Here is an 11,181-nt window from a genome sequence, read left to right as displayed (position 1 = left end):
GCGTTAGATTCGTGTGACATTCAGCATCATGTTAGCCATGTACTCTTTAGTTCTCGTATCAGCTTTCTACTTCGAAATGTATTAGCGTTGCCTGGATAAGGCGCTAACATATCTATATAAAAGCTAATGCAACGGCCTGCGCACAAAGAGCTTACCAACTTTTACGCACTTAATTGAAGATAGACAAAGCTATTATGCGTACGGTACGGTATTATTAAGGAAATTCGTCTACAAAATTCATAGTGGAATGTGAGATACTGTAAATCATGCTGTGAATATTGAGAAAGTTATGTTATGACCAATACACAGACGTACCGGCTCTTGTTATTGACCCTTCCACAGCCACCGCTTTATCTTATAAAGCAACGGGTACGCAATATGTAGGCCAATATTAACTCACCGTATAAGAGAGACAAACCATACCTCTCCTGTATATAGTTGTAAACAACTGTAAATAATGTATTGCATTGTAATGTATGTTTTGTTAGCGGATAATGGGCGCTGATAGTACACTGAATCAATAAATTGTGAAAGGAGATGATGTTTAAAAAGGGGCAATTTGCTAGGCCTATATATTTATGAATAGGACACGCACAAATAAACAATAATGGAAACAATAATAGTATTAACAACAGTAATATTTGTCAAGTATAATTGTATTGCGATACTGTTGATCCGGGAACATGCCCGTAAACCAAGGACTTTCATCTGTGCAAAACTACTTGTCTACAGCATCTTAACTTCGAATATTTCATTCTCACTGCTGCCCTCACTTAGATTGTCATTAATTGTATTCATAATACATGTTACTAACTCGGAACAATAAAATGTGTTCACTAAACTTCAGGACGTGATTAATTAATTTGCCATTAATAAAGTTTAACATTCATTACTATCATATTTCCTAATTATACCAATTCACATTAAAATATAATTACATTGCAATTAGCAATATGGATTTTCATTAGTAGGCCTACCCTCGTAATTAATCATGTTAATATTCGTTTTACACGTTTGGAATTGTTAGAGGTTGTCAAAGTAATCAAAATAAAGTAGCAACTACATGCGTTCGTATCACAATTAACCAAACGTTCATCTATCCATATTGAAAATTCAAACATACTGAAGTTCCTAACTTGGTATTGACTGTGATTCAAGCGCGTATCCAAATGTATATTTAGACGCGTGCATTGATCCTTAAAATATACGCGCAACGATGTAAACGCCCGCTTTAATATAGGCCTACTCTAATTAAACGAGTTCCACATCAAGGGCAAAGTTCAATTATATCTGATAGTAAAAAGGTACATTGTATGTGACTACTCGTACTTCCAGAAGTCGTTTTCCTAATCGTGTTAAACCATTGAAATGAGAGTTAATATCGATATCACACATGTATTTGGAGGAGATCGATCATAAAGTGAATCACTAACGAGAATTCATGGTTTGATAAAGGAACATACCGTCCGGCACATCGTTTGGAAAGCACCGAAATGTCTTCAGAAATTATCAATTAAACGTGATATATGCAGTATTTCACGACAGCAGACAAAACTAGCTTAATGTCGTCGAAAAGCGACATGAATGTTCTAATGGAGAATGGGGAAGGGGGCGGTTGATGTAAAATGTAAAACATGGCCGACATTTCAGAACCAGCACGAAACATTTTTTTTTCCATATACGGGCTACCAACCACCGTAGAAATAACACCTAGGCACTATTTTGATTTCGGATTTAATGATGTGGCGAAATCAATTCCGAGACGCGGTATGAAAGTGCACGCCGTGTTTTCGTTAACACTGATTGTATCATGCAGTCGAGATGGAATTACATATCAAACTTGTACAATACGATTTAACTAATAACCCAGCATAAGCTATACAAATAATGGCTGTCTTGAGGTATGTCTACGCTAATCAAGTGTTTTAGTGTTTCGCTATGTTCAATACTTTGGCAAAACAAACATGTTTGCCGTCAAATTACGTGCAAGACTTGTAAATTCCATTTCGATGCGCTATACATACACAAAGGAAGTTTTTGACATAGGATACATTATGTGGACTGATAGCAGATTGTGTAACTGTACTACAATGTATTACTTATTTGAAATTATTTACAAAAATAGCTTCAAGTATACAGGGAATATTTGTATAGGAGCATCCATCCATTTATCTTCCCTCCCTTTATCAATCCATGCCTCTCCTCCATTTACCCCCCTCTACTCCGTTATTGTTCTTTCTTCAATTTAAATGTTGTGGTGTTTTACTTCTTCTAAAAGTTATATTGTAATTTGAAACTCATGCCATCGTTCAGTCAACAAATACATTTATCAGCAATCAATCAATCAATTAATCAATCAATCCAATCAGTCAATCAATTAGTCATCAACCAAGCAGTCAACCAGCCATTATTACCAATGCGTCAACATCGCCAAAAACTGATCACTACACATATACCGGTAACTAGATATAGACACGATATAATTGAAGTGGAATTCCCTCATGAATTATGCAACGACGCCTCATATCTCGATTGAATTTAACACTTTTAGTAATTAAATTATGTTTGGAAAATATTATTGAGGTATTTTCAACAAGGTAACATGAAATGTACAGACAGATGGCTCCGTATACGTTTGTCAACTCATCTGCGTCCGTTAAAAAAATAGGCCCCCAGCGGGAGCTTGTGTCTTTCTGCTTCATATTGTTTGTTAGGCTACTTTTAACTCATCCACACTTTCTGTGTTGGCAATTCACCTGGATAACTGCACGAGTAACAGGCTGTTTACTTTTTAGTGAACTTTCTAGGGCAGGCCATATCTAGCAGCCTTCTGTGTTGGTGATTCACTTGAATAATTGTACAAGTAACAGATTGTTGAATATTTAGTTCTTTCTGAGACAAGTCTTATTTAAGCATGGAATCACATCATTCCTCCACCGGAATTACTCTTACAAGGTCAATTGCCAGAAGATAGGGTACAAAAAAAAGGGAAAAAAAAGGCATATCGTACACAAATTAATCAAAATGAAGACGACACACTATGGTAATACAATAGGCCTATTAGTAATTGGCAACAGAATTTTATGATAAAAAGAAAATCTGTAGTTTATAATGCACCATTTTAATGCAATTCTATATAACGGATAAACGATAATTTATATTACGAATTATTTATTATTATTATTACACATTTTTATAGCAATGCATAATGTTTGCGAGCATAATTATTTCGTGTACTTTTTATTAAGCGTGTCGTGCCTGTTCTGAGGATGCCACGTGGTATTCATTTGCTGGACGGGTTCCTGTCATCCTCACCAACCATCCTAAACACCATCATCATCATCATCATCATCATTATCATCATCATCATCATCATCATCATCCTCGGAACTCGTTATCCTTAATATTCGTCTTAATCGTGTCCATCGTTTGGCATGGCTACCTCCAAATCATGCCTACCTCCAAATCCGCTGCCACCTCCGTCACTGTCACCATCGCTATCACAACTATCATCATCATCATCATCATCATCATCATCATCATCATCATCATCATCATCATCATCATCATCATCATTATCTATATCACCACTATCATTATCGTCGTCGTGGTCACCACGATCTCCACAGTCACTGAAACACATAACTGGAACACAAAATATTAATATCAGGGGCGGATCCAGATGTTTAAAAGGGGAGGTCGGAAGGGGGACCAAAAGTGGAGCCTATCGAGATAACAGTACCCTAAGGGGTCGGGTCGGGTGGCATGCCCCGTGAAATTTCAATGTTCTAGACTCTCGAAAAATATATCCTCTTTCTAAAAGGGAGTGGGCGGCCCGGCCCTGTAAATCCGCCCATGAACATCAACATAGTGCCTACCGTAATATTTTTGCCGTCCACTTTCACGGACTTCGAGCTTTCCATCACATCCAAAGCGAGGTTAGCGATACATCGCGCATGCTCAGAACATGGCTCTGGTAGGCCGCTAACGGCCATATATTTGTCGCCGACAGTTTCGACCTAAAACGCAAAATATGCCATTGAAAATCGTAATAACAATTTTGTTTAATTACGAAAGTACCATAATGATAGTAGGCTATATACATGTTATAGAAGTTAATGATGATTATGGCAATACGAATAAGTGCTATTGTGGATATAATAGTGGTGGCAAAACTGTAGCTTAGCCTAATAGGTAATTAAACAGTTATTTTGGTAATATGACGTAAGTATATCTGACATTTTGTGAGTCGTTAGCTCCGAATGCACGAACACATGCATTAAGTCTTGTTCACACTATCACATTTTATTTGACAAAAACATTAATTAATTAACATTAATTAAGCCAAGTCGAGACTATCGTATTTTATTTGACAAAACATGTGACATGCAATGTGTTAATAATGATCATGGTGACATCACATCATAAATATAGGCATAGCATGACTATATACCGGTATGGGCTTATAAAACTCATTTACTTGCCTTGAAGATATTAGCATAGCGTCCCAGGATCGTGTCAAACGACGTGTAGATGTCGTTCAGAGTGCGGACGATGGTCAGGGGGTAGTGCGAGTACTGGCGGCAAAAGTCACTGAACCCGGAGATACCGCTAAACATGAGCGTCACCCATTCGTACTTGCGCGCAGGTACGGGCCTACGGTGCCGGAGCTCGTTAGCAACAGATGGTGGCAGGATGGAATACACAAGTCTGTAAAAAAATATGTTTTTATATTACAATTAAACAAATAGATAAATAAAAGGCCTAATAACAGTGGTCGAATATGAATACATATAACAATAACAATACATACAACAATTTTGTATTATCCTCCCTATTATTAACCACTTATTTTCATGTTTCATCATTGAATCATTGCTCGCTCAACATTATTCATTATTTCTTTCCAATCTTCGAAATGGTTTACTCCCTCAGGGTGTTGAAGATTAAAAGCATATACATACAATAATTTTAACACAACCAGTGGTAATAATCCAGTTATAAATTCATGTTTTTTTTTATATTAAAAAGCAATTAATTTTATCACGATGAGATACTGATTCATTATTCGGGAAATTATTATAGTTATGAATTATATCGATGCAAATTAATTTATGCAAATTAATCTATGTAAATTAATTCTGACAATATTGCTTTAAGATGTTGCTATGGTTTTCATGACGTAATCACGTAACATAGATGACTAAAAATAGACTAATAAGGAATAAGTGGTTCGTTTAATTACAACTGAAAATAATGAGAAAAAAAATCGCGCTACTAGGATTCGAACTTGGGGAAAATTCAGTTTGCTTTATTAAGTATGGGGAGGGGGCAGTACTAGTGTATGCTCAAACCATCCCGTGGAGCATAGATCGACATCGACACACTTTTATTTTAAACATTTAAACCGACAAGACAGATATTTAAATAATGATAAACCATAGTGTAGAGTTAATTACACAAAATTGCAAGTGACGTTTTTCATATTTATTTGGAATAAAATTAACCGGGCAGACGACAGCAAAACAGATTACATTTAAATAGATTTTCGTTTAGTTATTCACCAATCGATGATAACGAGACTTGATTTTCAATATCTTGTTTTCTAGAGGCGTTTTTGGCTGGCGCGCAGTTATTTAAGACCGAATGTTTAAATCCAATACGCTACCACTACGGACAATGTCCATTAAAATCATACTGCCGATATGGAATGGCTTAAGTTTCGTAATTATTTAGCCGCCTGCTAGGCCTAACGTGTTGGTATTTGGATTTAGGCATATCATTTTAACTTTCAATGGCCGTTTATATGGCCGTCAAGTTGGTAAGGCGATTTATACTGACCGTATCGTCTGACAAAGTAAAGATTGAGCGGGTAAAAGATACGTCAAAAGAATCCTTCGCGATATGTATTCTATTTGTAATTTGTCTTCTTCGCCGACTACAGTACTTTGATATCTCCATTATGCGAATCAAATTTGCTATTTGAAAACTATAACGGTTATTGTAAATTGAAAATTTTTCTTAATATCTTCTTGATATTTAGCCGGTAGAATACAATTGTTGTGATAAGTAAGGGCGCACTCCGGCCATAACATTAATTTTGATAAAATAATTTGTATCGCTACATAAAATGCACACACAAGTGACAATCAGTTTTGAAAAAGTACATTAAATCTTTCAATAACAGATTGAAAAAATTATTATCATTAAGGATATGAAAATTAGATTTATAGTCAGTTAAATATATACTTTGTAATAATGGACCTTTCCGCTAAGCCCCGCCCATTGGATATTGTTGCTAAGGTCCCACAAGACGACAATATTAAAACATACGCAAACATGTGCGTTTGTGGGACAACACGTGTGTTTGTGAGACGCGCGCGTATTCCTAGCGTTGTTCTGATTAGTCAGTTGTTAAGTTTGATTGACACTCCGGAAAGGTCTATTAATGTCATGATGGAGTTATAAAATTAATTTTCTTGCTACAGTATGCGAGTGTGTACTGTGTAATAATTAATGTCATGTAGTTTTCACTAAGTAAAACAATGTATTATTTATAATTTTCACGTTTCATGAAATGACGGTCGTGTTTTGCATTTAAAATTCTCAAACATTTTTTGTATCATGTCTTAGTACAATAATGTCCGTCTGCATGATCACCAACATTGACCCTTACGACAACATCTAGAATCTGACATAAGTTCAGTTTGACTGAGAATCCTTTTCAATGTTTCTCAAAAGTAAACGCTAACGGAAACCCCCAATGAGATAACTGTATCAACACACCTGTCTGTCTTCCTCTTTTCAACTTCTAAATCTCTATATGTTTGTTGAAGTTTGTCAGTCATTATCTCAAGCGTTCTGGTCAATTTGTATTCTTCCTCGAATTTTTCTGACATCAGCACCAGTTCCCGCGTTGCATCATGGACAGGGATGTCGCTCAAGTAAAGCGACTTTCGTCGAAGCTCTTCTAAATTTACAACACTGGGTGAGCAGAGAAATAAAATATCACCTGACTTGGAGATCTCCATCATCTGTCCTTTGAATTTAATGCTCTTGGAATCTCCATTTACCGTCGCGTCGTTGCCATGGAGATGAGGCTTCGTACACAACACATACATGGAGTTAAAATGTCCCAAGAAATCTAGATATGTAAAGTTCACATGCGGACGAATTACATCAAAAATGTCAGTTAATCGGCACTTTTGAGAGGTCAGAAATGGGAAGAGGCGAAGCATAGAGTTACCAGCTTGAAGAATCACAAAGTCCTTGTCGAAGATTATGTGGAAAGGGAAAATGTGACAGAAAACCTCTGTCGATATCAGTGACTCTTTTGGCATGAGTCCCACTGCTCTGGAGTCTTTGGGCCTACTACCTTCTTCAGACGGATGGTGTTCAATAATTGCCAACTGCACGTGATCGCAATCTTCACCTTTTCTTTTGATTATCTCCACGTCTACATCGGCTTTGTGCAATTTATCAGATATGGCTTTCACTAAGCCGATCACAATGCTCTCAAGGCCAGGCCGCTCTGAATAGTAGTGGAGAACCAGCGCTCCGTCACTCTCGCGATGGCTACATCGAAACGAAGGCGCTCTCATTCCGGGATAGATGGAAGCCAAGTGATCGTGCAGAGCGTCAAGATTCTGCAAGAAGTCTGTAGTGTTGGATCCAAGCACCATGAGAATTTTCTCGTAGCCCGATTCCTGACAGAACCTGAAGAACATCCATCCAAAAGCTTCAAGGAGGTCGTTGACGTCAACCTCTGCAATAACAAGAGAACCAAACTGACATTATGTACATTTACACAGAAATTACAATGGTTTATAGATTTTACAAGTATGCATAATGTTTTGAAATTAATATAAATTTTAAAAATTATGCCATATCCGTGCATTTATCTTGTAAACCTTAAGTGGCTCACACTTCAGTAGATCAATTAGACGCGTTTTGACGCAAGCCCAAAAAACATGAACGTAAAGTGTAGAACACTCTGCGTAATATGACGTAGAAAACGTAAAGGCAAACGAATGCTGTCCATAAAATTTGGCTGGCGCAACCTGACGAACCTTGTCGTTTGTTTGTGTTTAAAGCTTTCTAATGTTAACCAAGTAAGCCTACGCGCTATATCACAACGTCAAACGATGAAAATGTCACGATGTTTAAATGTTTGTTCACGGCATACACTACCAAAGAAACGAAGCTGTCGCAGGAATAATACACCCTTTTTTTAATAAGAACACATTTTATAAGAACACTGAGGCTGGAATTGCTTAAAAATTAAGAACAAAATAAGAACAAATTGAGGCTGAGGTAGAATGTCAAACTAGAAAAACCAAACAATTATATCTGTACCTTATGTGCAGTAGGTGTGACTATGTAATACCCTCTATAATACAGAACAGTAGGTGTACCTTCCTCCCATTTTGGGCCATTTTTTAACCGGGCTATTTTTTGTGGGGCCATTTTTTGCTGGGCCTTTCATTCATGGGCCATTTTTTGCAGGGCCGCTTTAACCTCCCAGTGTAGACTGATGTACAATAATAATTTTCCATGTTTGAAAAGTGTGTAAAATAAGAACAAAATAAAAACATTTTGAGCCTGAAATTAGCCAAAAAATAAGAACACTGAGCCTGGGCAAAATTTTACTGGTTCTTATAAAAAAAAAAAGGTGTATGTGAAATTTACTCAATTTAAGGCATGGGGTTGCAACATCTCACTGTATTATAATCATTTGTTTTAGAATGTCAATTCAATAAAGACAAATTTAAAAAAAAAAGTATGGTACACCTAAATATTAAACTACAAATTGTAGGTTTCACCTCCAGAAGTTAAGTTAAACTAGACTCGATACATTTATAATTAAACAGTTCAGAACTAACAAGGTACCGTACCGTACTGTACCTAACTTGAAAAACAAAAATTAAAGAATTGCAAAATTATTAAGCCTATATCAGATCATAATGCAAAATATGTAGACCATCTCATGGGCTAGATTAGCTCAAATTATAAGGCCCGAGCCCGGCCATACCCAAAAATATGATACGATTTTTTTTCCAAGTCATACCACACAATAGTATGCCAATATGCGACTGTTCGTTTAGACTGAAATCGAGAATCAGCAGACGGCGTCGAGTCGCCAGTTGCTCACAGAGAGCTGAGATGAATTCCTCGGCGCGGCCAGCGGTGTGTGTGTGCGTATTGGTGTTAGTATTGATATTATTAATAATATGATTTGAATTATCTGGAGTTAGATAATCTCAACAGGCCGCGCATTCCTACTTGTGTGATAATGATGGCATTATTTGTATCATTTTAGTGCACCTGTCAAAACCTGGGCATCGACTGTAATGGTATTTTCAGGCTATAATCTGCCTGTACAAACAGGACAATTACATTACTAATTCTTACAATCACACACACAATTACCCTTATGTCATCGGGACACGAAACACGCGTAAGGCCGTATTCACATCCGCGCACGCCGGTTTTCATATATACGCTTGTGAACGATCAAATCTTTTCGGTAAGTGACCCCTTTATTGGAAGGAAGTGATCACAATTAGATAAGATCTCGTAAGCTTTTAGCATTCTGCAAGGAAGGCCTTGAATAAATACGTTTTTTTTTACATAACAAATTATAAACATGCGATATTACAGTTAATGTATCAAACCGACTCGTCTAAGTTATAGTAATTCCAGTTCATGTTGTATTACGCACATATAAACTTACATTCCATTCTATATAGTTATAATAATTATTTAGATGTGATAATTGACTTTTCGATCTTGAAGATAGGAGGTTGGTCAAAAATAATCCAATTCGTAGTTTCAACTGCACATAGCTCGTATCGAGGTCAATCAACATTAACAAACATACACATGCGCAGTTCAAACCACGAATTGGTTATTATAAAGGAAAACAGTAGGCAGCTAGCTTATGATTGTAGAGGGCGCTACCGGTCACGTCTGTCAGAATGATATTAACAATGATAATAATAGATTAAACATCCTTGCATATGTATACCCTTCGGGAGAAGACAACATAGCAAACATTCTTAAGAAAATGATTTGTTATTTGGAATGACATCTAATCAATCTAAATATAATATATTTTTAAATGCGTTGTTTAGTATGACACGCGAACCTTTAAAAGTGCAAACTGAGAATTTGATTGAGAAATTGATTAACAATAAAATAGTACATAAACACGTCTATCTTCTCTATCTCCTCCGCAAACGGTTTCATGTGTTATTTTCATTGGGTAAGCAAAATAGCCGTAGGGCGAAACGCTTTTGACTGGAAACGAAAATATTGTCATTATGTCTGTAAGAGACTGATCTGAGTTTGTGTTCTAAGATCCTTTCATCATCGATACCCATTGAGGATGTAGGCTTAGACCCTTGTCTGTCTGGTTATGTGATACTAAATCACGCGAGTTAGTTGTAGTTTAATTCTTTTGAAACATCGCACGTGGCTGGTGCTTAATTTAAACTTTGTTCCGTTAAACCTGACGCACGCGTACGTCTGTCGCCGACAAATGCGATTGCGCTTCGTATTTAAATCACTTGCTCAAAAGCAGCGCAGTACACACAGCAACAAAAACGTTATACCGATTTCCACCTGTGTACAATTGAATATTCAATGGCCGGTTTTAATGCTGTTGCATTACTTTCTTTTATATATGCTAGGTAATCTTTGATTATACGTAATTTAGAATGATGTCGTAAATTGACAAAATACTTACTGAGGATCTTAACTGCCGCTCCGACTAGATCAAATGATAGCTGATCATCATACACTTGCCTCAAAAGGAAGTCGCCATCCACATCTCCTGCAGCTTCGCGCCTGAAAGGAACAAACGTTTTTATAATAATATCACCCAAGGTCGAACCTTCTTGCAAATCAATATTTTTAGTCAACGTAATTACAAAATTATTAATGTTACAACATTATTACATTATTGACAAAAGATGTTGCGGTTTAGTCATAGAAATAATAATTGGTGTATCTATAATAAAATCATATTTTATAATCTAGAGTGTTCAATACGTAGATACAATACCAAAATATAAAAAAACCTCAATAATAACAAGTTAAAAAACTAATTTAATTTTAAAAACACGATAATTAAAGAATATGTGTATGTTCTTTAATTATCCTGTTTATATATATATATAT

At 36.3% G+C, this 11,181-nt stretch overlaps 1 protein-coding gene across 1 annotated transcript in view; it reads right to left on the bottom strand.

Moving 5' to 3' along the window:
* LOC117112818 (guanylate cyclase soluble subunit beta-1-like) overlaps positions 1-11,181 on the bottom strand; it is a 60,800-nt gene that overhangs the window by 16,588 nt on the left and 33,031 nt on the right. The window contains exons 3-6 of the mRNA XM_033255998.1: positions 10,748-10,848; positions 6,787-7,765; positions 4,485-4,710; positions 3,879-4,019 (exon numbers count right to left, since the gene is read on the bottom strand). Of these exons, the coding sequence (XP_033111889.1) occupies positions 3,879-4,019; positions 4,485-4,710; positions 6,787-7,765; positions 10,748-10,848 (1,447 nt within the window). The remainder of the gene's footprint in view (positions 1-3,878; positions 4,020-4,484; positions 4,711-6,786; positions 7,766-10,747; positions 10,849-11,181) is intronic.

This window comes from Anneissia japonica, unplaced genomic scaffold, assembly GCF_011630105.1.
Source record: "Anneissia japonica isolate Jap-2015-1 unplaced genomic scaffold, ASM1163010v1 scaffold172582_len1462937_cov174, whole genome shotgun sequence".
Taxonomy (NCBI): Eukaryota; Metazoa; Echinodermata; class Crinoidea; order Comatulida; family Comatulidae; genus Anneissia; species Anneissia japonica.
This window is presented reverse-complemented; position numbering and strand designations above follow the sequence as displayed.